The 27,816-nt window shown below is 45.9% G+C and overlaps 1 protein-coding gene across 1 annotated transcript in view; it reads left to right on the top strand.

The window, feature by feature from the left end:
• wnk2 (WNK lysine deficient protein kinase 2) overlaps window positions 1-23,155 on the top strand; it is a 59,699-nt gene extending 36,544 nt beyond the window's left edge. Inside the window, exons 15-31 of the mRNA XM_063216635.1 lie at window positions 1,205-1,364; window positions 1,773-1,889; window positions 2,202-2,369; window positions 3,004-3,052; window positions 4,563-4,772; window positions 6,349-6,633; window positions 6,990-7,480; window positions 7,634-7,795; window positions 8,170-8,227; window positions 8,985-9,046; window positions 10,488-11,149; window positions 14,043-14,287; window positions 15,391-15,603; window positions 18,739-18,840; window positions 19,955-19,999; window positions 21,603-22,081; window positions 22,841-23,155. Coding sequence (XP_063072705.1) covers window positions 1,205-1,364; window positions 1,773-1,889; window positions 2,202-2,369; window positions 3,004-3,052; window positions 4,563-4,772; window positions 6,349-6,633; window positions 6,990-7,480; window positions 7,634-7,795; window positions 8,170-8,227; window positions 8,985-9,046; window positions 10,488-11,149; window positions 14,043-14,287; window positions 15,391-15,603; window positions 18,739-18,840; window positions 19,955-19,999; window positions 21,603-22,081; window positions 22,841-23,155 — 3,823 coding nt within the window. The remainder of the gene's footprint in view (window positions 1-1,204; window positions 1,365-1,772; window positions 1,890-2,201; window positions 2,370-3,003; window positions 3,053-4,562; window positions 4,773-6,348; window positions 6,634-6,989; window positions 7,481-7,633; window positions 7,796-8,169; window positions 8,228-8,984; window positions 9,047-10,487; window positions 11,150-14,042; window positions 14,288-15,390; window positions 15,604-18,738; window positions 18,841-19,954; window positions 20,000-21,602; window positions 22,082-22,840) is intronic.
• The last annotated feature ends 4,661 nt before the right edge of the window (window positions 23,156-27,816 follow it).

The following is a 27,816-nucleotide window of genomic DNA, read 5'->3' as shown; positions in this document are numbered from 1 at the left end:
TGTGGTATTAGCAGTGGCAATAGTGTGTAGTAATGCAGCCTATGCTCCACCTCTGTTAGACGCCAGGGACAAACACACACAAACAAGTACGCACTCACACACACACATAAAGACTCATTTTGAATACACTAGGGCTGTAACGATACACTCAACTCACGATTCGGTTTGTATCACGATTCATGACCTACGGTTCGATACACCCCTCGATTTTACATTTGCCAACATTATAATCTTTATGAATAAAAACTATGATAGCTCAAAGGTAGAGTAGGTTACAAGAGGCTACAAATATTTTTTTAAAGTTTCTATATTATAATGATGATGCTTGGAAGCACTATCACTTCATATCATGTGGCTGTTGGGTCATCTGGGCAGATGGGTATCAAAACGTTAAAGGGGCGTATCACGATACTGCTTCTTTGTATCACGATACAGTTTCGTGACTCTGTGTATCACGATTTCTCAGTTCGATACAATATCATTACAGCCCTAGAATACACACACATCTACTCATCTACTACTAGACAGACACACACAGCATGGACGATCCCAAGGACAGGTGGGTAGTCATGCTGAAAAATGACTCATTAGAGTTTTTTTCCTCCTGGCAGGCTCGCCAGCTGGCCTAGCAGACAAACATTCCTCTCACACCACATGACTCCATAATCCCAATACGACCTCTGAGATTATATTTTAAGATTGGATATTTTCTGACACTGAGGGGATTTGGCCATTTCGAGGTGTAGATTCATGATAAGATCATGATGTCTTCTGCTGAGCAAATAATAATTGGTTATACAAACCTATTGACTCAGATAGGGACATGGCCACAGTTGGTGCAGCAAGCCGTTGAGTTAGTCCAGAGAAGGGAAATGGTTACATAATGATGTTAATGCTTTAATGCTCCTCACCATATACTTATACTTATACAGATTAAAAAGATGCATGTGACTCGTGATTGCAATAAGAGAAAAACCTTGTTAGCTGCACTGATATCTGACATGAAGAAACTAAATCTAGGGTTAGACACGAGAAAATTAAGTCTGTTTGATTAAGTGTTGGGAGCTGAAATAAAACAATACTATTGTTACTGTATTATACTGTATTATTGTTCTTACTACTGTAGCAGCCCTAGAAGGAGTAGCGTTGCTCTCTTGCAAACATTAGTAGGGTCTTCCTCACTTTGAACTCTTTGCCGTGACAGTGTGAACTCAGACGCAGCTTCGGGCAAAGAGATGAGTGATAGCTATGAGGGCACCACCAGTGGCGGCAAGGGGGACGGGAAACGGAAACATCACCGCAAGTCAGCTCGCACACGCTCCCGCCAGGAGAGGACCAGCAAACCCAAACTCAGCATGCTCAATGTGAGACAGAGCTCTTTCACATCAACTCTCTGTACATATTTATAAAGACAAATAACCTGAGCATAGTAATAACAGTTTAGTGGTAATAGCTGTTAACCCTTGATGTAAAGGGACAGCAAGAGAAATTAGAAAATAAGAAATCTGAACTGCCCCTTTAAGGTTCTGGGCTGTTTACGTACACAAAGAAACGAAACAACAACTTTGATGGTTGATATTATCCTTTGGAAGCAATAGAGAAAGCAATAGCTGAAATCAACATCACAGACATAATCTCTCATAATAGATTTCTTTTTGAAGATTACTTTTTATGTAGTGCAAGTACATACGTAAGACGGTGTCAGCATTCATAAATGAAGTCCTTACCAGAATAGTGTCTTACCTGCCTTGTCTTACCTGACCTGCCCACAGGTGTGTGACACAGGTGACAAGATGGTGGAGTGCCAACTGGAGACTCACAACCACAAGATGGTGACCTTCAAGTTTGATCTGGACGGAGACGCACCAGAGGAGATTGCGACGTACATGGTACAGCTGTCCAACACCTGATCTAGATGAGATACACCTTTTACGATACATCTGTAGCCATTCAAGGAGTTCCTGTACTGCAGTAATGCAATGAATGGCTGCTTCAGCGCTCTCTCTCTTTCTCTCTCTCTCTCTCTCTCTCTCTCTCTCTCTCTCTCTCTCTCTCTCTCTCTCTCTCTCTCTCTCTCTCTCTCTCTCTCTCTCTCTCTCTCTCTCTCTCTCTCTCTCTCTGTATCCAGCCCCATTCATGTAATAATTACAGTAACCTGCTCTCCCGCAGCTCCAGGTGTAATGGCGTTCTTTGTGCTGTAGGTGGAGAATGGCTTCATCCTGCTGATCGAGAAGGAGGTGTTCATCGAGCAGCTGAAGGACATTGTGGACAAGGCGGAGGACATGCTGAGCGAGGACACGGAGGGGGAGAGGGCCGGCAGCAGAGGGGGCAGCCCCCAGCAGAGCCATGTGCCCATTACCACCGGAGAGGTGAAAATATAGACACGCACGCACGTACACTCACACGCACACATATACTCACGCACACACACACACACAGCAGAGGGGGCAGCCCACAGCATAGCCATGGACCTTTTGTCACCACCGGAGAGGTGAACATTTACGCACACACATACACATGTACGCGCGCACACACACACACACACACACACACACACACACACACACACACACACACACACACACACACACACACCAGCAGTGAGGTGAGGGGACCAACTGAAGCATAGAGAGACACACACACACACACACACACACACACACACACACACACACACACACACACACACACACACACACACACACACAGGTGAAATGGAGACTTTTTCTCACACTCGCAGATTGATATACCCACAGCATCTCCCTACCTCCTACACACACAGAAGTAGTCCCTTTCCCTTTCATTCTTACAGACAACCCGCATACACCTGTTCACACCTTTATTTTCATACTCGCTAGACAACCCCTCCCTTGTGGTCATCCTTCCCATCTCTCTCTCTCTCTCTCTCTCTCTCTCTCTCTCTCTCTTTCTCCCTCCCTCTCTCTCTCCCTTCTGTTCATGCTCCTGTTTAATTTTGTCGTCTCTTCTCTCCTCCTCCCTCAGGGTGTGAGTAACGGTTCTGGAGTTTCCCAGCCTGTCTACCAGCAGAACGGTTAGTAACATGACAACCCAACATCAGCTGCCAATGTTTCTCTGTTCACGTCTCTTTTCTCTACATCCCAGTTCCCATTATCTGTATATGTCCAATGTTAGCCTTTTACCCCTATTCTTCCAATGCTGTAAATGTGTGTACTCCAATACACTTATTCCATCCATTATTTGACTTTATTATATTCCTTTATTGTGTTTATTAAATTACATCCATTTATTACATGCCCTTATTGGCAGAGGAAACAGACCTTTCAATCCTCATTGTCGTAGGCTTCAGTGTGGGGAATTGATGATGCTTCAATGAATGGCTTGAATGACAAATTGTGAAATGTGGGGGCGCTGTGGCACAGTGTGCTAAGCCCCCCACATTTGGGCTTGCATGGCCACGGGGACCCCGGTTCGAGTCCGGCCGGGGTCATTTCCAGGTCCTGCCCCATCTCTCTCTCCCAATCGTTTCCTGTCTACTCTCATACTATACTGAAATAATAAAGGCCAAAAAATGCACAAAATGACAAAGACAAAATGGAACAAGAGCATTAAGCCCTAAAAGTACCAATAAGCATGTGCCATACAAATTATAAATAAATATGGGATAATTAAATACCTGAAATGCAGGTGTTAACTGTCCTGCGCTGTCTGGGCTGTCTGACCATGTTTATGTAACACTTGCAAAATATTACACTACTGGGCCAGTTGTGGCTTCGGGGTAGGGTTGAACCTGACACCGATGTACGTACCTGTACCTGCTGTAGTATGTGACTCCCTTACATGGTCACTGTGCCTTACAATGCCCTACTGACATGCTTCCTGAAAGTGTCAACACTAACAAAAAAATGTGCCCATTTTCCTGACTCCATAATGCATAAATACATAAATAACAGTGAATTATTTTCACACATTCAGTGAAAAGTCATCCAGTCTCACCACTGTGTGTGTCTGTGTGAATCTGTCTCAGTCCTGCACACTGGCATTAGCCTCACCGCTTTCCTGTTCTCCTGTGGATCTCTCATCAGTGTAGTCTACCTCTATCACTCCCTCAAACTACCATTAGCCTAGCCAAACAACCTGCTGTGCTCCTGTCAGTCTGCCTCCTAGTCCCATACCAGCAGCTGTGGCCTAATGGTTAGGGAGGTGGTCTTAAGTCCAGAGGGTTACAGGGTGGAATCAAACCCTTATCTTTCCCTACACTACACCTTCCACCCAGGACTGAAGTGCCCTTGAGCGAGGCACCTAAAATATGCTTAAGTCCAAAAGGGGTCCCCGCTGAAAAGGTTTGCAAACCACTGCACTAGTCTAACAATTTTCCTGTGTGCCAGAGATTGTTTAGCTACTGTCCTGTACTCCAGTCAATCTGTCCCTCAGTTCTGCACACTGGCACTAGCCAAAACCCTGTACTCTTGTGAATATACAGTACTGATCTAAGTTTCTCACTCTCTACTCTTCCTCTTGCTCTGTCCCTCGGTGCTGGTAATAATCTAACCTGTCTCCTCTCCTGTGCCTCTGTCCCTCAGTGCTGCACACTGGTAAGAGGTGGTTCATCATCTGCCCTGTGGAGGAGATGCCCTCTGCCAGGAGAAACGCCCCGTCTGATGGCACGGCCTCCACCCACTCCTCTGGCACCATCACCGTCAAGCCTGAGGGGGGCGCCACAGCACACTCCGGAGACGGCACCAGCAGCCATGCAGCCGGGGCCAGCGCCGCCTCCTCCGTGTTCTCCAAAGGTACTGTTTATGCAGCGTTTAAAGCCACCATTGGCACATTTATTCAGTGATCTACATTTTCCAAAAGTAACACTTAAATAGCATCTACTTTCTGCAAACGTACAATTTAGATAACATCCGTGTTCTCCAAAGCTGCCATTTACGTTGCATTTACATACCCCAAAAGTAGCACTGAGATAATATTCACATTCTCCAAAAGTAGCACTTATATAATATATACACGTTCTCCAAAGGTGCCATAGCATGCTCCACTCTCCAAAGCTATCACTGACACAGTCCACATTCACCCTCTCCAAATGAAACACTGACACAGTATTGATATATTCTAAAGGGAAAGGTAGAGTACATGTACTATTTGTAAAGGACGCCCTGACCCAGCCATATATTTAGTCATCATACACATTTTCCAATGATACTGTTACAGTAATATATCCTTAAAACTGCACACTGACTCCCAGGTTCCACAGACACAGCATTTACATTCTTCAAAAGGTAACACTGACTCACTCTTTAGAGGACACGATGATGTAGGTAGTGAAGATCTCCATTCTCCTCTTACAGCCCGCTCAGACTGTGACTGTGTAAGCCTTGTATGTTGTTTGAGTGAGGTGCAGGCGAAAAAGTGTCCCACTGGTCGAAAGCTCATCAGCCTCACCGTTCCATTGGTAAAAAATGGAAATAGTTCAGAGGGAGTAAGAAAGAGACAGTTTTTTGTCTGCTGCCACACTCTCTATCATCGACACATTGCCACAGTATCCACATTCTCCAAATGTACCATTTACACAGGCTTTAGAGTGCAGACTGATTTATTCAGTCTCTAAGGGTACGTCTGACTAATCGCTGATGTCTTCCAAGGTAGGCTAAGCCTTAAAAGCAACACTACAGTAAAAAGCTTTTCCTCTGAGGTCAGCCAACAGATGGGAAGCTAAATAGTTTTTTTCATGTCTTGTTGAAACTGCAAATTGGTGAAATAAGCTGTGGTTATTGCTCAAAGTGCTGCAAAGTGAATTCGGAAGTTGCCAGTTACAAGGTGATGAAACACGGAAAGGTTTTTATTATGAACATAATTTTAAGTGTTCCCCAACATCCATAGCTTGCACTGTACATGCAAAAAAAACAGTGTTACCTTAAAGAACACACTAACACAGTGAACAGTAAAACATCACATCCCTTTACATGGCACATAGCAGCAGTTTATATCTATGCAACTGGTCAGAAATAAAGCTGCAGATTTGCAGAGAACAGAGGAAGCAAGAGTGTAAAAAGTCAAAATGTGTAGACAGAGTATAGGGGGCAGGTTATACTAAGGTTGGTGTTGATGGAAAGGTGTACAGCCACATCAGTTAGCATGTGCTTTCTCCTAAGGTTCACAGTAAGCGTTTGGAGCGTGCGCACATCCAAATGAACAAGTGCTGGACTAAATGCGATAGTAAAAAAGAAAGGTCCTAGCTACACCTGACAAAGACCAGACTGGTCAAAACATTGTGTACAATAAACTGGGAGCAGCAACAGTGTACAGACCTTCTTTCTTTTTTACTTTCTCCTAATGTTCCACTATTCTTCTTCTATCTTCCAGATTCTGAGTCCACATCAGCTCCACCCTCCGCTGGCAGCGATGTGACGGGCATTAGCAGCCCTCTGCCCCTGCCCCTCTCTGACCCGCTGGCATCCCTCTCCCTGGGCATCTCCCTGCCCTCCACCGCCCTTCCAGCCCAGCCGCCCACCTCCCTCCCCGGCACAGAGGACCCCCTGGGCATCACCACCTCCACCGCTGGGCCCCTACATACCCACACCCACGTTGCCCAGGGCCACCAGGCTGGGTCCGGATCTGGGCCGGGGTCGGTATCCGGATCTGGCCCAGGTAGGGGTGTGATGATATTAAATCTCGAAGAATTAGAACGAGTAGCGGATCGTTAACCATCAGTGAAAGTGGAGAAGTTGTATAGATTGTATTTTGGTTTGTTATAGTGTTTTTACATGTGAAATTGCAACTATATTCATTAACATTTGATCACAGAGTTTTGTAGCCCTAAAATGCCTGTTTTTGTTTTTTATGTCTTGATGGAAGATCATGATTTAAAAAATCAAAATCCAAAAATTGTCATGTCATGTGACTTGCAATCCTGCACCCAATCTTTTTGAGACAGATGTGCATGTTTTCTTCGTTGCTACACAAAAATGGTGATAAGACATTTTTGCCATCTTGCCCGCCCCTAGGCCCAGTTCTGCGCAGCTCGTTGTCCGTAGACGAGAGCCAGCTGAGCGGGCGCATGATGACGTCCCCGTCCCCCATCCACGTGGCGCAGCTCGCCTGTGCCAGCTCCCTGGTGGAGGAGGTGGCCTGCTGCCCGCTGGTGATGCCACTCTCCCTGGACGTCAGCGCGCCGCCCCCCACATTCACCTCCTCCGCACCCCCCACCGACCTCAGCTACGCACGCGAGGCCGCGCAGGCGCTGTCGGACCGGGAGCGGGAGCGGGAGCACGCCTCCGTGGTGATGCAACAGCCCTTCTCCAGCGTGGGGGCGGCCGCGGCGGGGGCGGGGGGTGGTGCTAAGGCTCCGTCGCTCCCCCAGAGCCCCGCACTCTCCCAGCCAGGCGGGGTCACCGCCGAGTCGGACGGGGAGGGGGGCCGGGCCAGGGGGGGCGGGGGCTTCGTGGACAGCACCATCAAGACCCTGGACGAAAAGCTGAGGAACCTGCTCTACCAGGTCTGAATTTTTTTGTTTTTTTTGTTTGAATATACATGTACACTACAGTACAGTTCACAATGTTAATTCAACATTAATTCAATGTTAATTCTCAATGTTAATTCTGTGATTCTACTCTACTCTACTCTACTCTCCTCCACTTGGCTGTACCAGGAGTACGCGCCCATGTACCCATCGGGCACTGTGGCCGACACGCCGGGCTCGGGCACGGAATACGTGCAGTCCCCCCCGGGGCCCGAGAGCGCGGTGGAGGGCTCAGGAAGTAGCACGCCGGGACCGCTGGCTGACGGACGAATCAGGGCTGGAGAGCAGCTGGTAACGACTGACAAGCTCTGAAGCAATCGGAGCTCAGTGCTTTATATGAAAATGGCTACACAATTTTATTACCATTATCAGAATGTTATCAGTATTATTATTATTTCCTGGCACTAGTAGATGATAATGGTTCAAGGAGGAAAAGCCCATCACATATCACATATCATACATATCAAATGAGAATAGGAATCTCCAATTAGACCCTTTATCTCTGTTTTAGAAGCATTTTCCTATGACAGAACCCTATAAAAATGTCAAAATGTTAAAATGTTGTCTGTATACAGTGATGTGTACTGTGATGTTCAGTGATGTATTTCAAAGACAGGACATCTATTTTCTAATGCCGAGTTTGTGTTTCTTTATCTATGTTCCAGCCTCAGATCCCTGAGAGGATGGACAGTCTGAGCATCCACAGTGACTCTGGTTTAGCAGGTGAGTGTAACAAATGATAGTGAGTGGCCTCTGAAACACACACATAACGAACACCTCGGTAACTAATGTGCCATTCACATTGGGAAGATGATACTTGTTCAAGTTTATTTAAGTTTGTTGTCCTAGTAACATAAAACACAACAGAGCCGATGATGATGATGTTGTTAGTGTGCATGTTTGAAACCGCCAAACATACGTCAAACCATTTTGTGATTCACATTTGGTGGCCTTGTTAAAATGTCCCCTGCCATTAATGATATATGCTGCCTACAAAAATATTTTTTGAGAGAAATAAACTCTCCGCCATGCTGAAAAGGTCAAAGGTTATCTCATCTGGGCAACTTGTCTTGTGCATCAAAAAATTGCCCAATGGAAAATGCCACATGGAGGAGTATTTATGTGCAGATTGTGCACTTTTTATGTCAGCATTTGATATTTACTGTACCATAATTTCCATAACATGGGAATGCCACATAATGTTTAGGCAAAGGACACGCTCAACTTCTTGGAAAAACGAAAGTCTTTACGAAAGCGATAAAAAGGATCAAACTTACCACGCACTGATGAAGGCTTGATAGCCGAAACGCGTTTGCTTTTTGGACATGGTGGTAATATAAATAAATAATGAGACGCAGTTTGTGAGTGCGGATTTTTCTTCCTTAAGTAATGCCACATAATGCACATGTCTCTGTGTGAGGATCTAAAGCCTGTGTGTCTCTGTGTGAGAATCTAACGCCTGTGTTTCTTTCTTCAGCAGCCAGGAGACAGGGGATGCCCCACTCCACCTCCTGCTCTGGCTCCAGCTCCAGGAGATTCAAGGTACTTTGTCTCCTCATCTGTCATTGTCAGAGTCAAATTAAATGAGTCAAAGGACAATAGTGTAGTGGGAGCAAGGGGGTAATAGGCAATAAGATGATGACATGCTGAGCGATTGACATGCTCAGCAATATTATCCACAAAATGTTTTTGGGAACATTATCCACTTATCTTTTCAAAATACCTACCAAAGGTCGTTCCATCTGAAAAGCACCTGTCATAAATGTTGTTGCCACTCGACGTTGCTTAAAAAGTATTCTGGGCTAGATTATGGACGCGATCTGCTGAGTGCAGGCAGATGAACTGTCTTGAGCAAGTTTTCAGCTGCATATTTTAGAAGCAGGATATTTTTAGAGTAATTTTAGTACTATTTTAGAGTTCATGCCTTTATTAATGTTGTTTCACTCTGTTAAGTCCCTTTTTATACTTATCTGCTTATTTTTATAAGTGGATTTATTTGCTCCTGCACTTATCCAGTATAATCCAGAAACAGCTTTTCAAAATTCTCTATAACTCTGTTACATGTAAACAAGAGGCTCAGGATATTTTAAAAGCCTTTGAAACGTGTAAACAAGGCCTACACAGGGTTTTATTTTCAATTGCGGAAACTCTAATAATAACTTTGTTTTTTTTAATAGTGCCTTTCATGGAACCCAAGGTTGCTTTACAAAAGCAGATGAGGCTAAGGAATTGGGGAGGAGGGAGGAGGGAAGGATTAAAGACCCTAGGCCTCAGTCAAGAGATGGAATTTGATGTGCTTCTTGAATGTATTCAGTGTGGGGGCTTGGCGGATGTGGAGAGGTAGACTGTTCCAGAGGGTGGGGGTAGCAACGCAGAATGTTCTGTCACCAAAGGTCAGTAGTGTGGAGCGGGGGATGACAAGCTGGTCCTTGCCTTGCTGAACTTCTGACCTGTCTGTTTTTGTACCTGCCTTGTCATCCTAGTCACGTAATAAGCCTTGCCTGTATGTCTTCCCCTTCCAAGACCATTTATGATGGGCCATGTCAGATGTACAATTTTCAGACAGATGTTTGTTAGTGCTGTACATACTGCTGTGGAATACTGTAGAACTATGTGCTTTTTTATGTGGAATGACACTTGTGGCGTGGTACTGTGTGTGGTACTGTGTCTGTGTGGCGTGGTACTGTGTGTGGTACTGTGTCTGTGTGGCGTGGTACTGTGTGTGGTACTGTGTCTGTGTGGCGTGGTACTGTGTGTGGTACTGTGTCTGTGTGGCGTGGTACTGTGTGTGGTACTGTGTCTGTGTGGCGTGGTACTGTGTGTGGTACTGTGTCTGTGTGGCGTGGTACTGTGTGTGTTACTGTGTCTGTGTGGCGTGGTACTGTGTGTGTGTGTCTCACCTGAGTGTGTGTTTGAGACTGTCCTATTGCAGTATTGTATGTGTCTGACCTGTATGTATCTGTTGTGTGTGTTGTGTCTGCAGATGATGGGTGCCGCCCCGGGCTCTCTGGGGGAGCGTAAGCAGCGTAGCTGGAGCAGCAGCGGGGCCGGTGGTGCTGGAGGTGGAGGGGGGGTGGAGGAGTGTCTCGACTCCCCTTCAGGAGGCATCCTCACGGTGGGCCGCTTCTCCGTGGTGAGTGCCGAGAGCGGAGCCACGACGCGCCGCAAGCACAGCTACTCCTCCTCCTCCTCGCGCTACTCCGCGCCGCCCGACTTCTGCCTGGAGGCCCCTCCCCCGGCGCTGATCGCCAAACGCGGCTCGCTGCCGCGCGCCATGACGGCCGTGCCCGTGGACACGACGGTGCACGCCCACACGCACCACGCGCACACGCACGCCGGCCACGGGCGCTTCATGTCCTCAGACTCGGGCGCGGAGAGCAGTCCCGCCCGTCTGGCCCCCGCCACGCCGGGCCGTCACCCCCGCTCCGAGCGCAGGGGAAGTGACCTCATGAAGAGGGCGGTGGCCTTCCTGCGCCGCTCAGGACGCAGCAGCAGCGTGCAGAGCTCTGATTCGCCCAGCCGGGCGATGGGAGGGGCCAGCGTGGCCTGTAGTCCCGCCCACCAGTCGTCCTACTTCAGCAGCGATAACGACTCTGAGATGGAGGACTCGGATATCAAGAGGGAGCTGCAGAGGCTACGCGAGAAGTGAGTTACACACTCACCCTAACCCAGTGTTTCTCAAAGTGGGGCGCAAGCCCCCCTGGGGGGGCGCGGAGGCATCACAGGGGGGGCGTGACACATCTGATATTTCCTGTCTCGCCAATAAGCAATATATTTTAAGCCCTCACCAACATTATATAAATTGTCATGAATTTGAATAGCATAGGAAATGAACACACGTCCCCAAAGCAGCGATCGTAAAATCAGTCTGTGCGAGTACTGCTGTTGCTTGGCGGGGGGGGTGGGGGGGGTTTGGTGGCTCGGAAGCATCCAGACCCTCCGAAGGGGGGAATGATGAGAAAAGTTTGAGAACCACTGCCCTAACCCTAGCCCTAGCCACTGATGTTAACACACTGATGACGCTCTCATAGGGTGCACAATTGGAATACAATAATGTAAAGAATAAAAGTGAAGAGAGTAAACATCCTCACTGCAAGATAATCTATACGATTTCTCCACTTTGGCAGATTGGAGACGATCGTTCAGTTCAGTTCTGGTTTATTTGAATGGGGACAAATGCACATCATGTAGGCTGTACAGCAGCCTAGCAGATAAGTATCATAGCATTTGTAGCCATAGGCTAATTTCCAATGCCCATCCCTAGAAGGGCTTTTAAAGTAAAATGTACAAAACTGTTTTAATGTTGTTTTAAAATACAACCTATCCATTCATCCAAGCATTCATTCAATCTAAGAAGACAGGCAATATACATACACATACCTAATCCTATATTAATGTACAGTCACTCGTTCATTCATCCACTAATTAATCAATTTGATAAAACATGTACAATAGCACCCCCCCCCTTACACACATAGTCAACTGCCACCCACCTCCCTCCCTCCCTCACACACACACACACACACACTCAACTGCACCTCCTCCATCACCACACACACACACACAACACTCTGAACTGCCCCCCCACACACACACACACACACACACACCACACTCTGAACTGCCCCCCCCACTGTCGTGTACTCGATATCACGATTCACGATTTAATATCGTCATATCGCCCACCCTTATTCTGTATATATAGTAGTGGAGACTCCATGAGTGAGCACTTAACCTGTGAGGGCTTAACGCATGCCGTTACACCACTGGAAGGCTGTCACTGAAAAGACTGAAATACCATTGTACTGTGGTAATACCAAAGTACTACATCACTATGTCAATGCACAGGGCATTTACTTTTAGTAATACATCACAACTTGGTCCTTGCCATTCGTAACAGCTGATTTATAACCATGGGGCCATGTCTTTGTTAAGCATTAGAGACAGAGCTACCGTACAGAGTCTGACAGAGCAGTGAGTCAGATAATGAGTTTTATGCTGTCCACGTAGGAGTAGAGGCTTGGTAAGTTTGTACTGAAGGCATTTATTATACAGCAGTTAGCAGTCGTGTGCTGCAGAGGTAAGGAGTGAGTCAGACGCCTTTACTCTGTAGGGGTCAGTGCGGCATAGAGGCTCTGCGACTAGTGACTCAGACGACATGCCACCTGTAGGCATTTACGGTAGTCAGGAGCGAAGCTGACAGAGTGGGTCCAGTGAGTGGGACCAGTTTAACATGATACATTACTGCACCACTCACAGCATCACGAAGAGTGAGGTTCAAGTGAGTCAGACACATCTACTCCACTGTGTGGGTTAGTGCCGTAGGAAGACAGAGGGAGAGGGGAATGGAGATGTGCTGGGTTAATTCTGTGTGCATTTACAGTAGCAGTAGAGACAAGGAGAGACATCAGTACAACACATTTCCCTTGTACAGTATTTATTTAGGAAGCAGTGCATTACCTTATTCACCCCATAATATCTGTCATATAATTATTTCAATTCATTTCATTTTCATTCATCACATGTCAAAGTCACATCTAGAAGGCACAGATACAGCCCTGCCGTGACTCAAGCTATAGGGCACTGCACTACTACACTGGCGACTCCGGTTCGATTCCGGCCCGAGGTCATTTGCTGACCCCTCCCCGTCTCTCTCTCCCCACTTACTTCCTGTCTGTCTTGACTGCCCTATCACAAAAGTAAAGCCTTTACTACTTTACCTATGAAGGAGATCTCGGGACATGTCAGCTTATATATCTTGTTTAGACTGCATATCTGAGGCCAGGTACAGCAGTGGCTCAACAGCAATACCAGGCTCTTCTATTAGATGATTTACTTCTTAACTTAAAGGGGCTCTAGGTAGGATTAAAAGTCTAATTAATCACTGTCCCGAGTCAGCCGGTGCTTATTTGAGTAATTAGTAGGTGAACCATGACTCTCGCGTCCACTTCCATGGTCTGCTGTCAGAAAACCCCAAATGCAACTTTTGACAGCGCCGTCCGAACGAGTGTCGTGGGAAACACTTTCCATACGAAAAATCGCTTTACATACCGTATTCAGGTTTGTATCAATAGCTGGCATTCCGCGATGGAAAACATTTTCACAGCGCGTTTATTTAAACAGTATTTTTTCATGACTGTGTACATTTTGAGACAGGCATGCCACGGGCACCGCGGAAACGCGTCATCCTACTTTGTGCCCCTTTAACGTGGTTTGCTCCTGAAGCAGCTTCTTAGTACAGGCCATAATATATGAAGAGTTCAGACGCAAAACCCCCTAACTCCATTTCTGAAGACCTACACTTCTATATTTTTAGAGAAACCTGTTGTTGGTTTGGTTTACATTCATGTACTTGATAATTCATATAAATAGTTATATTACATAAATAAAAAAATAAAAAAAACTATGCAACTTTGATAGTTTTGTATTAAATAAAAATTAATTAAGATTATTTTCTGAAATGGCACTTAGGGGGTTTTGCATCTGAACTCTTCATATGTTGTGTATCTGCCCTCCTCCTCCCTTGTGTGTCCTCCAGGCATATGAAGGAGATCTCTGAGCTGCAGGCTCACCAGCGGGGGGAGGTCGAGCTGCTGTACCAGCGGCTGGGGAAGACTCTGCCCCCCACTCTGGGCCTCAGCGCCACGCTGCCCTCTGGTGGCCGACGCCGGCGCACTAGCAAGCACAAGTTGAAGGCCGGCAAGCTGCTCAGCCCCCTGGTACAGCAGCTACGCGGCGTCACCAAGAGCCAGGACGCCGGCAAGGCCACCGATGCCACCAAGAGTGAGTTGGATAACACTTATGCAGACACTTATATGCAGATTTATATGGTTTATATAAGGCCACCAAGAGCGAGTTGGATAACACTTATACAGACACTTGTATGCAGATTTATATGGTTTATATAAGGCCGCCAAGAGCGAGTTGGATAACACTTATACAGACACTTGTATGCAGATTTATATGGTTTATATAAGGCCGCCAAGAGCGAGTTGGATAACACGTATACAGACACTTGTATGCAGATTTATATGGTTTGATATAAGGTCTCCAAGAGCGAGTTGGATAACACTTATAGAGATTCATATGTCGATATATATGGTTTGATATAAGGCCACCGAGGCCACCAGGAGTGAGTGGGATCACACTGTCTGCCATACAGTTTTATATACAGTAGTTTGATATGCGTTGACATTTTTATATGAGGATTTGACTAAATATTATAATGTCACAAGCATTAGCTGTTAGTAATAATGAATATTACTGATTAATATCTCTGAATTGTAAGCATAGTTAGTAGCAGGTTCTAAAACAACAAACTACAAGTACCTCCACCCCATCCGCCGTAGTATGCTGTTGTGAATAACATATTTCTTTTCTGCAGTGTTTCCTTGCCAGTCAGAGGATATTTTGCTTCTCTCTTATATTGTCTGTACATTAAAGTATCGAACACACATCTGTGTATCAGTCGAGGAAGTCAAACATCATCCTTTTATGTCTGAATAGCACCACCTAGTGGTATTTATTCCTCTCTGTAGGTTAGCAAGAGCCCAATGTGTTTTCCTCTCCTGTGTAGCTGAACATGCCCTTGGTGCGCTTCAGGCACTATGTTTCAGGATATTAACTCTGACAATTCAGTGCACGGACAGTCCAAACATTCCATTGACAATATGCACTATAGAAGTCTACACTAAACTCTGTAGAACTCTGCACTGACACAAAAGCGATTTGAGAACAGAAATTGTGTTTTCCTCTCCTGTGAACATGCAAACTGAACATGGCCCTAGTCACTGTATTTTCCTCTTCTGTGAAGCTGAATATGCCCCTATTCCTCCTCTGTGTGTAGCTGAACATGCCCCTATTCACTGTTTTCCTCTTCCGTGTAGCTGAACATGCCCCCAGTGTGAACGGCTCTCCTGCCAGGGGTCCCCTCATGTGTCCAGGCCCGGGTCCAGGTGGCACGGTGGCCGGGCCGGGTTCCGGATCAGAGCCGGTGCAGACGCAGCAGCCGTGCTCCCTGAAGGGCTCGCTCTCCTCCGACAACATCTACGCGGGCCTGCAGGGAGAGCACACCGCTATACCTGGCCAGCCCGGACCAGGTGAGTGTGTCCGCTACGCCCCCCTATAGGCGGAGAGACTCTCGTCTGCATCTCTCAGCATGCCATATGGTGTCCATCACAGCCTGTCTCAGAGTCTACCTACCTGCATACTGGATATACTTTACATCTTCAGTACTGTACATGGCATACAATAACCCAGGCTGTGTAAGAGTCTAGGTACCATACAGTGCAATGCATACATCCTCAGGCAAAGCTTAGCTTGTATGATGAGTTTATCTACAGACTGGACCAATATAGGCCTACACATGTGTATGTCCGCAGACATAGCATCGCATAGTTTGTTTGGTTATGATATACGGTAAAGTATTCGGCTACAGATATAATTTGAGATGAGGCCACATTTTGTGTGAAATAGTTGCTGCCAAAGTGCATCTAGGCATATAGGAAAACAAAACTCAAAGTTTGTAGCATCATGTAATATTGCGTTCCTCTTAAACTTCACCTTTACGGCTCTAAAACAATGACATCTTGGGATGATAAAAGATAGACTCCATAGACCGTTAGCTTCATGCAATAGCATCCTTTCATACAGTATTTCTACGATAGTGTTTCCTCGAGGTCATATGACAAGTAAAATGACATTGTAAGCCATGCAGCCATCTGCTATTGGCCAGGTGTGCTGAGCGGTAATACGGCTGGGGACATATGGCGAAGGCTGCAGCATACTGTAGGATACACATGGCCCAGATATCAGCATACGGTGGAATACACATGACTCAGTGTTAACCAGCAGCACGGTAGATAGACTGTAACGGAACGCGCATCTCGCTCTCTTCCTGGACCAGCCCAGCGCGTTTCCTACATTACCCACACCACCTTGCCACTCTCTAGTTATGGGGAGTGGTTATAAATAAAGCCAAGTTCAAGACACATGACCCAGTGTTAACCAGCAGCACGTTAGATAGACACATGACCCAGTGTTAACCAGCAGCACGGTAGATAGACACATGACCCAGTGTTAACCAGCAGCACGGTAGATAGACACATGACTCAGTGTTAACCAGCAGCACGGTAGATAGACACATGACCCAGTGTTAACCAGCAGCACGCTAGATAGACACACGGCCCAGTGTTAACCAGCAGCACGGTAGATAGACACATGACCCAGTGTTAACCAGCAGCACGGTAGATAGACACATGACTCAGTGTTAACCAGCAGCACGGTAGATAGACACATGACCCAGTGTTAACCAGCAGCACGCTAGATAGACACACGGCCCAGTGTTAACCAGCAGCACAGTAGATAGACACATGACCCAGTGTTAACCAGCAGCACGGTAGATACTGTACGTACAGTACATGACTGTGTCAACTATCAGCCAGGGGCAGAGCTACAGTACCGGTATATGGGGTGCTAGCAGAGCATTTTGCCCATGGACCCAGGGCCGTATTGGTGGTGGGGCCTTGTGCCCTTATTGCACCTTAGCTTTCTGTACGGGGGGGTGCCCTATCCGTGTTTTGCCCCGGGGCCCGGTGTTCAGTTGTTCTGCCTTTGCATACTGATGTCCTCTTGGTGTTATCTGAGGGCAAGTGTTTCGTCATATGTAGACCTCTGGCAACAGCTCAGGAAATCCAGAAGGTCTTAGATAGATTGAAGATAGATAAATAGTCTTAGATATATAGCAGTATGAATGCTTTTGAACCAGGCTGAACAAATGCAGTGTGATCAGGGGTTTTTTTTGTAGTCGCAACCTCTAAGCCGACTACTCAGGCAATGCACCGTTTTTGGGAAATGAAGAGGGGAGAGAGGAAAAGGGTTTCTAAGGAGTCATAATCGAAATTGGTGTAAGGTGGAGTTTGTTCATAAGTGGTATTTATAGCCTAACATCGACATAAATGGTAAAAATGAAAATGCAGCCGGTTGGCTCTGACTTTAGGGTTGGTAAACTCTCATGAGGCCGTACATGTTTTGTGTTTAATGACTGTTCATGGAAAATGTGTGTTTGATGTTGTATATCCCATACATTACCCTAACCATTACAAGTACACCAGGAGTCTTCATGATATTCGTGTGAATAGCATGCACAGCTGCATAATAACAAGACATGGTTTCATTTTCCCTTCATTCAGTTTGGCTGCAAATGTCCTCAAATAAAACAAATTATACTGACATTTTCAATAGATACGGGCTCAAAGCAGCATTAACAGTTGTCACAGGGATGCATCCTGGTTTAAGGAAGTAAAAATCATGTCACATGTTCATTCCAGCTAGTCACTGAACCAGCTGGCCCTCACTAGCGTGATTATTCAAGTAGCTGATCTGATAATTGAAAATCACCTATGTTTACTTTTTATTAAACAGAGAAAATACAAAGGTTTGGCTGCTAAATGACTGCCCACACTGATCTCAGTAGGAGTGCATGGGCAAAGGATATATTGTATATGGCAACAGGTTTTTGCTTTCTCACACCAGTTTGTCAACCACCCTGACAGAGATTCATGATGCATGTCACTAATAAAATCATAGATATACTGTAGGAATATGAGCAGAAATTATATAGAGTACAAAACAAACACAGACACACAGCGCCTATGCTGTTGAATGGGAGAGTGTTTGCCCTTTGGGTTTCTGTAATTCCATGGCTCATTACTTCCAGTAAACTTCTACATCTCAATCAGGCAGCCAGGCAGTCACACAGCCCATTTGTTACTGCAGTTTATGACTCAGCTCCAGTTAATTGGTTAACCTCTCAGTTATTTTACCTTATTAGTTATATAACCTCTCAGTTATTAGTTAGTGGGTCAGTCTGTTACTTAGTTAGTCTGGTGGTCAGGGAGGTGGTCTTAATATCAGAGGGTTGCAGGTTCAAATCCCACCCTTACCTCTCCTTACACCTTCATCCATGGCTGAAGTGCCTTTGAGCAAGGCAGGCACCTAACCCCACATTGCTCCAGGGACTGTAAAACAGCTGCAAGTCGCTTTGGATGAGAGCATCAGAAAAGTGTAATGTAATGTAATGTGATGTATTAGTGAGTTAGTCAGTGAGTTGAGTTGGTTGTTGAGTTGGGTGTGTGCTGAGCTCGGCCTGCAACTCTTCTTCTTCTTCTTCTTCTTGTGTGTTGTGTGTGTCTACTCCTGTTCCTCTCTCTTCCCCCCCGGTGTCGTCTCTGCAGGCTGGCCCACCTACCCCGTAACGCCAGAGAGGGTGCAGTATAAAGGCAGCAGTAGCAAACCCCGCGCTAGATTCCTCAGTGGGCCTGTTTCTCTGTCCATCTGTTTGTATCTCTTTGTCTCCTCCATTTCTCCCTCTCTCTTTCTCTTATCATTTTTTCACAACCTGTTAAATTAATGCCTTGATTCCATCGGATTGTTTGATCTTCCTTTCACCCAAGTTGTATTTCTCTACCTGTCTTTCTCTCTCTCTCTCTCTCACCCGTCTCTTTTCGTCTCTCTCCTCCACTGTTCCCCATCCCTTCCTCACTGTCTCTCCTCCTCACCTGTCACCCCCTTCTTCTTTCTCTGTGTCTGTCCTGTGCCAGTTCTTCTTCTGTTTGCGTTCTTTTCTCTTTCTCTTGTGCTGTGTGACGAAGGGTCTTCTTGGCCTCCCCACTCCGTAATGTGCTTGAGTACTGCATGGCTGATGGTTGGCACTGTAGATGAGCTACACTGTAACACATTGCGAGCCAGTTACTGTAAACGTAAAAAAGGCAAGTTGCCCTGCTGCCTTAAGTTTGTAAGTTAAATTAACTCGAGACTTTCTCAAGTTGAGTTAACTTACACACTTAAGGCAGCTGGGCCACTTACTTTTTTAGCTTTTACCTGGCTACAATGTTTTACAGTGTAGATGCCCTGCTGAGGGCCGTAGAGTGTGGCTAGTCTGCTAGTTATCTAGTTTGCTAGTCGTCGTCAGTCTGGGAGTCCAGTGTGTTGTGCGAGACCTCGCCTTTGCTTCCACAGTCCTACTAGTCGAGCACGACTGCACCGCATGGTTTTTTATTTGTCCTTTTTTTTGGATGCATGACCTCCATCCGTCTGTTTGCTGTAGAGCCATAGTCCTGAAGTGCTCCAGTCCACTGTGTCAGTGTTAGTTCAAACGTGTCAGACATGTGTAGGTTCACCGCTGCCCTGTTTGTCATGGTCTTGTGTGTGCTTCATTTCAAGTTGTACACCGCTCAAGACTCAAATCTTTTTCTTAGATGAATGTCATTTAACTGCATTTAAATGCATGCAGTTACTACGAAACAGTTTGTAGTATGCAGCAAATGTTTTGTTTGCTTAATGTTTTAAACGTAGCGCTGCCGCAAGCTTGTTCCGCCGTCTCTGTGTATCTGATTGTGTGAATGTGTCTGTTGCCGTGAGACTGATGGAGCTGTGCTCCTCTTCTTTCAGGGACCACCTTGAAGCGGCTGTGCCTCGGCAAAGAGCGTGGTAGTAGTAACTATCCTGTCTATTACACATTTTTATTAGAGATGCACCGGATCCTGATTTTTTGGATACTGCCGGATACTGGATCCACTGCTTAAGATCCTGCCGGATCCGCAACCGGATACCGGATCCTACGAAAGGGTTGAAACACATAGCCTACTCGCACATGTGGGCTCTTTTTATTACGTTGGCTCAAACTATTTTGACTGAAAAGCCTATGCTACCGGATCCTGGATCCTGGAACCGGATCCGGATCCTGTGAAAAACCCTATTAGCCTGCCGGATCCGGAACCGGATCTTGGATCCGGTGCATCTCTAATTTTGATATCATCCATAACTCTTAGCTATTCATTATGTTCACTGCACCCTTTGACTTTGGAGTTCATTGCTTGCCTAACGCAATTTCATTTACTCAGTTTGGTGTAAATCAATGCAGACACACAGACAGTGCTGCTGATAAGAAAATTATTGTAAAAAAATGGACACGCAGACTGAGTAATGATGTGGTACTCTAACCAACTAAAACTAAAACTATTTGCAACTATTTTCAAATTTGCAAGTTTGTATACCTCATTAGACTGTGGGTTGATTCCCACCAAGCCTCTCCTTCATCAGCTTTATTGTCATTGAGCAGTTGCCTGTAGGATGACATATTATTCATTTATTAAGCTACCGTTGTTTTCCAATAGAGACTCAAATAAGTGACAGTGTCAGTAGTAGTATGTGAAACGCTGTCTGAAGGAAACTTTATCCCTGTGCTGTTTCCTGTACAATAGAACTTATATCTATACAGTACATCATGGCTCAGTCACTCTTACGTAAATGCAGGAATACACATTTAAATGTCTGAAGGGAACGCTGCCCTTGCTCTGCCACTCTCCTGACACTACAGTAACTCCAATCAGTAATGCCCACTTACTAATCCATCTAATCAATAACATAGTCTTTTAAACACCTTCCGGGAATTAGATTAACATATTAGGTGCCGTTACTCTCTATTCAGCAAATACAACAAAGGTGAATGCTGTCCTTGCATGTTTTCTGCACAATGAGTTAGATGAACATGGATCAATGACGTGTTTTGGGCTCAGATGTCAGGTGACAACAAAAGCTAATGCGCATAAATTAATTAGTAATTGGTAATTAATGTAATAATAATAATAATAATAATAACTTGGTTTTATACCTTTCAAGTAACCTAAGGTCGCTTTACAAAAGGAGAATGGGCAGGGGAATAAAGAGAGAGGAGAGGAGGCGGGTAGAGGTGAGGTTGGGGCAGGGTGGTTAAGGACCATAGGCCTCAGTGAATAAGTATGATTGTAGGTGCTTTTTGAACGTACTGCAATGAATATGCTTCTTAGATAATCCACTAATAATGAAGGAAAATAATTAAATCCATACAATAGCGGTTATAGCGGTGGCTGCACCACCCTGACGTGTGGTAGGCCTACTACTAAAACATCATTGACACACATGTTATATTAGGGTGTAGTTACTGTTCAGTAAATGAGGTGAGCTGTTCACTGTTCAGTTAGGTGAGCCTCAGTATATAACCTATGAGGTGCGTCTGAAGTGAACTGAACGCTGTCCTCTCCCTCTCTCTCTCTGCCAGGATCTGGAGCAAGCACCGCTGCCTCCTACCAGCCTCCGACGACAGGCTCCACCCCACCTCCCCACCAGCCAATCGTCAGGCCCGCTCAGGCCCAGACCAATAACAGCAACAACACGGCGGCAGCTATAGCAGGCAGAGTTCAGGACCACCAGACCAACAACAACAGTAACAACAACACACCCATCGCCAGGGCTAACATCTCCGCCAGGGCTAACATCACAGCCAGGGCTAACATCACAGGCAACACCATGGCCACACAACCACCGATGCACTGGCCAGGGGATGAATGGGCCGGGGAGCCCACTGTGCCAGGGCTGTCAGCAGCAGTACCAGGGGTACAAGCAGCTCCAGGGGTGGTACCAGCGGTGGGCCAAGGGAGCCCCCAGAACAGGGCGGACCCCAGCATGCCGGCCCAGTGGCAGGAGGGCAGAGCCAGGGCAGAGGCCCGGGTCAGGGCCAGGAGAACACTCACCCTGGAGGTGAGCACTGTGTGTGTTTTTGTACGTTTGTGTGTGTGTGTCTGTGTCTGTGTGTCTGTGTCTGTGTGTCTCTGTGTGTGAGTGTGTGTGTGTGTGTGTGTGTGTGTGTGTGTGTGTGTGTGTTGGTGTGTGTGTGTGTGTGTGTGTGTGTGTGTGTGTGTGTGTGTGTGTGTGTGTCTGTGTCTGTGTGTCTGTGTCTGTGTGTCTCTGTGTGTGAGTGAGGAAGGTATGATGTGTTGGTGTGTTGTGTTTATGTGTGCATGTGAACAATGAATGTAGATATTTATTTATATCTGCAAATATTTGCGATATTTTAATGCACCTATACCTGAGACCACGTGCAGTACCAATAGATGCACACGTTACTGCATTGGCTGTACCATTCACTCTCTTTCAGCTGTAACTGCACTGTTAAAATGGTTTTCCTTTAATGTCCTGCTGGTGTGACTGCCTCAGTGCAGCTGTAAATGCAATGCCTTACTCTATTGTATCTCCTCCTTTAACGGCACTGTCGGTCTCATCTGGCCCCTCACTGCTCTTTTTTTAGATTTTTTTGGTCTTTAAGACTTTATTTTTATGGCTTTAGACGGTGACAGGAAGTGAGTGGGGAGAGAGAAGGGGAGGGTTCTGCAAATGACCCGGGCCGGACTCGAACCCGGGCCGCCGGTGTAGCAGACCAGTGCCCAGCCGATTGAGCCACGGCTGGGCTGATCCCTTGCTGCTCTAACTCCACTGAGTCTCTCTTCTGGTCTCTTGCAGCTGGCCTCCACAACGCTAGATGGCGCTGCTGCTGCCGCCGCCGCCCAACTGCCTCTGTCCTGCCCCATGATTGACAGCTGTCCGGCAGGCGCCGGGCTGGATCCCGCCACGCTGCTTCGTGGGGGCGTGGTGGTGTCTCCGCTGGCGTACGGAGATCCAATGAGATACCCCGTCTACTTCAGCCAATGGCACGAGCTGGCGTCCCCCACCAGCCCTCGCGTTTTCGTCTTCCCCGCCGTTGCCAGCCCCGCACCCCCATGCACCCCTCCCCCCGCCCCTCTTTCGCCCCACAACCCCAGAACCAGCACCCTATAAAGTCCCACCAAAGATTTTCTTAGTATAGAAAGATAATTCAAACTCTGTCCACTTAATGCCAACGAGTGTGCTCAAGTTTGGTCTCCTAAGGGGGCGTTGTCCCCTCCTTTTTCTTCTCTTTCTGTGGCATTTGGTGACGGCTTGCATAAGATACGTGCTACCGCCATCTACAGCCAAAGGAACTCCATTTATTCTCAACCTTACGTCTCCAAAGGTCTCCTAAGCAAAGGTCTCCTGAAGGGGGCGTTCACCTGACATCACATGGATCCAGGAAGTGCATGGGCTTGAAGTATCTTCCTCTACTAGACAATTCTTTGGTCCCGCTCTACTTCCACAAGATGGCGGGCGGTGCGTTTTGGTTTTGCGTGTGTAGTGTAGCAGCCAGAATATCCTAACTACACTGCGTCTGCAAAAAAGCCCCTCTTGATGACTCTTCATGCTTTCATGGTGTGGACTTTGACGTCCCGTAACTTTAAAGTGTATTATTTAATCTACTGGAGAATGTAAATACTGGAGTGGAGTGTATGTATACCTGCTCTTCCAACATTTCTTCTGTACTGTACATAGGCTATGTGCATTATATTGTACTGTATATCGGTGGCTACACACAATCGTTTTCATCTACGTATTGGTTGGGGAGACGCTCTGTGTGTGTGTGTGTGAGTGTGTGCGTGGGATTACGTATGCGTGTACGTGTGTGCGTGTGTGTGTGTGTGCGTGTGCATATGACCTTATCATACAGTAGCCAAGGCACATTTGGACCTTGTCGAGTGTAGGTGTGTGTGTGTGTGTGCTTTAAAGTCCATCACCCAGCCAAGTTCTGTAGCTATGTACATATATACAGAAATATATTCTAACCAATATCTGTAAATACGCCCACCGTTCCACATACATACACAATGCAGTATGCTGAACATGATGGATCACTGTATGCACTGAAACCATTGGCCTATGGATATATTAAGATACATCGGGATGTATTGGGATATATCTGTGTATAGGTGTATAGGACTTGAGAATGACTTGAGAATGAGGGGGTTCTAGGAGTTACTGTTGCCAGTTCACCCCAGTTGGATGTGGAGAACAGGAGGACAGCTATTAGACACATCACGTCACTGTGAGCTCCCACCCCACCTGCCACCTACCCACCCCAATCCCCAGTCCAGTCTAGCCCAGGTCACCTGTGCCAACTGCTTCTGCCTGCTCGCCTGTGTCCTGCACTGGGCTCTCTGCCTGGAACCCCACCACCACTCTAGAACTAGAACTCTTCACTGGAACTCCCAACGCCAGCTGTATACTTGAGATGAACTGCTCCCCCTTGTGGGTGTGCCTTGAACTGCAGTTATTTGTTGTCGTTTTTGTTTTCTCTTCTGTAATCACTCTGGAAGGATGCACAGTAAGCACTTAAGTCTGTTGCCGCATGAGTGGCCTTGTGGGAGAGGGTTTGCGTATGAGATGAATGTGTTGGTGTAGAAATCACCTCTGGAGCTTTGACTTTCTTTTTACAGTTGCAACACGACACCAATTCGAAAATATAATACCATACAATCTGTTGGGGGAGATGCATTTGCACTGGCCAAAGGTCATCGCCATTTGCAGGGGATAGGGTACACCGTAGAAGATGGGTTAGGTCTACAGCTTCATCTGATTTTCCAAATTAATTGTAAATTAATTGTTTTGGACACTGTTTCCTTGATGTTGTTTTACATGAATAGGCAAACATATTTAAAAAACATACATGTTCATCCATGAACAACAGGAATCTTAGGCTGTGTGTATGAGTACCAGGTACCGTGAAAAGAAAAGCTTTATATATATTAAAAAAAACTTTACGTTACCAGATATTGTAATTCTAAATCATGAACTGTATATGACTTCCACCAAAAGCAGAATTCTACTTGAGAGGATGTGTTTTGTGTGAGAGCTATGTGTACAGACTATCACATTATTATCACACAGAAGAAATGTTTTCCTTACATTAAGTAGGGTGTAATCGATTACCCCGGGGGGGCTGTATAGTTCCAAATAGAGATTAAAGGTGGAGTGAGATGTAATAAACCAACAGCACTGCTGTGGAAATGCAGAGCCATGGATCCCTCTAGAAGACTACTCTAGACGCGATCTCACAATCCTGTTCAAGGACATGGACATTTAAGAACAATTATCTGTGAGTTAAATATAATATAATGTGTTTTTTTTTCTGGGCCATAAAGACCACAAGTGACCGCAATGATGGATGTAGTATTGAGCAAAGGTGTTCTTTCGACGGTTTGAAAGACTTCCTCACGTTGTGGATGTGACCTTGGCTTTGACTTTGAAGAAGAGGAATTCGGAAAGTTCTAAATTCTGCCTCGCCGCTTTTCTGATGTTTGTTTCCGATTCCTCCCCCTTCCTTTGAACACAGTTATAGCAGGGAATGCACAATTCCGTCTTTTGGCAATGTTTGTGTCACACGTGCGTATTTCAAGTGACCAACAAATTAGAAAACAAATAAAATTTGGCTTGAGCTTATTACAGTGTTCTCTCTTGTTTTTATTGTATAATAATATTTCTCTGCTGATGTTTATACATGTCCTGCATTTTCAAGACACAAAAACAGCTTGATAATTAATTAATGACTTTTTATACAATAACTGTGTAGTATGTGTGTGCCTTCTGTCCTGTGGCATAAGTGGGCCTGTTGTAACCAGTTGCAACTGCTTGTGATATTGGTTTATTATTTAGTAAATATTCATGAAAAGATCATATTTGGCAATAAGCAGCACAGTTTCAATGGGCAGGGTAGTTGCAATACCTACTCTGGCCTCATCCTACACAGTGCCTTTAAAGGGAATTCCCAGGATTGTGCACAATATTTTCACCAATTTCCTTGTGCTTCCTTCCTTGGATCAATGCGGTGGATGATGGCTGGTAACCTACTAAGCAAGAGATAGAGGTCATGGAGGACGATATTCATGAAAAAGAGACATTACATTTGTAAGTGCGTTCCAATATCTGACCTTGCATCCTCCACTTGTGCTTGTGGCCTTGTACCAGAAAGTAATACGTCATGATATCACTGACAACAGCATTATATTTCAATATCTCAATAAAGCTCAATTGTAAAGTCATTTTCTCATTTGCAAACTGGATGGTGAATGAAGAATAGTCCCCCAAAAATTGTTGTGGCTAGGTTGACAACAGGGAAACTTAATTGTTTTCTCCACGGAGGCGGGGCATCGGCAAAACGTGAGGCCACAAGCACAAGTGGAGGACGCAAGTTCGCATGTTGGAATGCACTCTGTGAGAGAAGGCCCTCCCGTGGCCAATGGGTAGGGCACTCGTGTACCATGCGGCTGACTCGGGTTCGATTCCCGCCCCAGGTCCTTTGCCAACCCTTCCCCGTCTCTCTCTCCCCACTCGCTTCCTGTCACCACCTTCACTCACTGTCCTGTCATAAATAAAATCAAAAAGACAAAAAAAAACTTTTAAAAAGAATTTGTGAGAGGAAAGCTAAGTAAGGGTTAACGTTCGGCGAGAAGGTCGCTACCGTGGAATAGCAGCACGACAGAGAGAATCTTTAGACCCCGACGCGGAGCGGAGGGGCCTTGTTCTCTCTGAAGTGCTGCTATTCCACAAAGCGACCGACTCGCCGAAAGTTAACCCGCTTATTATATGGATATACTTAAATGATTCACACATGGCGGGGGCATTTCTTTAGGCCTATTTAATGTTAAGATTGTTGCTGCGCAAAACAAAACAGTGACGTTGTGGAACACCGCTAGGCAACAGCTAGGTAGCCAGGACAACAGGTGTTGTCTATCACAGCAGCTGATTAGAGTCTTGTTGAAAAGTCGCTTTAGCAGTGAAAAGTCGTGTTGCCATTGACAGCGGTCTGTTATAGACCAACCCGTCCGTTATCGAAAAATAACAGACGTGCGAACGTTGGGGAGCCCCGTTGAAATGAATGGAGCATTCGACCGATGACGTCACAACCATATAATAATTAAAGGTAATTACTTTTACTTGATGTATGCAAAGTAAAAGATACTTTTTAGTCTTAGCAATTGTTCTGTGTTTTTTCCACCACTGATGATGTGGGAAGTGTGTCAAGTGATTTATTCAAAGTTTGAATGGCTTGTGGATAAAAAGCTTCTCCTGAGTCTTTCAGTCAGTCTAATGTGAAAAAAAGAGATCTGATTCATGTCATGATTCATGAAGCAAACACACAGAAAGTAAAACCGTGCTGTTCTCATTTTCACCACAATACATGCATCTAGGTTGGACTAGGCTTCGTGCATTTGGTGGCGGTAGACTGCCTCCCTTCCCACACAGTACAGTTTGGCTGGTAATGTGAAGTCTATTCTGTGGGTGCAATTTAGCCAACCTAGCTCGGTACCTATAGTAGAGCGGCTACAGGGAAAATCGTGCAAATTATGATACAAGCGTGAAATTCGGCAGGTATGTGCTCTAGACCCATTCGATCAAATCTACCCGATTGGCCACTTGAAATGGCGGCCATTTTCCAAGATGGCCACCAAAAAAGACCCCAGAAATTGATTTATTGCATAGAATTGACGTAGAAAATTATGATACAAGCATGAAATTCAACATGTATGTGCTAAAGACCAATACGATCAAATCCACCTGATTGGCCACTTGAAATGCCGGCCATTTTCCAA

Source organism: Engraulis encrasicolus, chromosome 14 (assembly GCF_034702125.1).
Source record: "Engraulis encrasicolus isolate BLACKSEA-1 chromosome 14, IST_EnEncr_1.0, whole genome shotgun sequence".
In the NCBI taxonomy this organism is placed as follows: Eukaryota; Metazoa; Chordata; class Actinopteri; order Clupeiformes; family Engraulidae; genus Engraulis; species Engraulis encrasicolus.
Note: the sequence above shows the minus strand (reverse complement) of the source record. Positions and strands in the feature narration are given on the sequence as shown.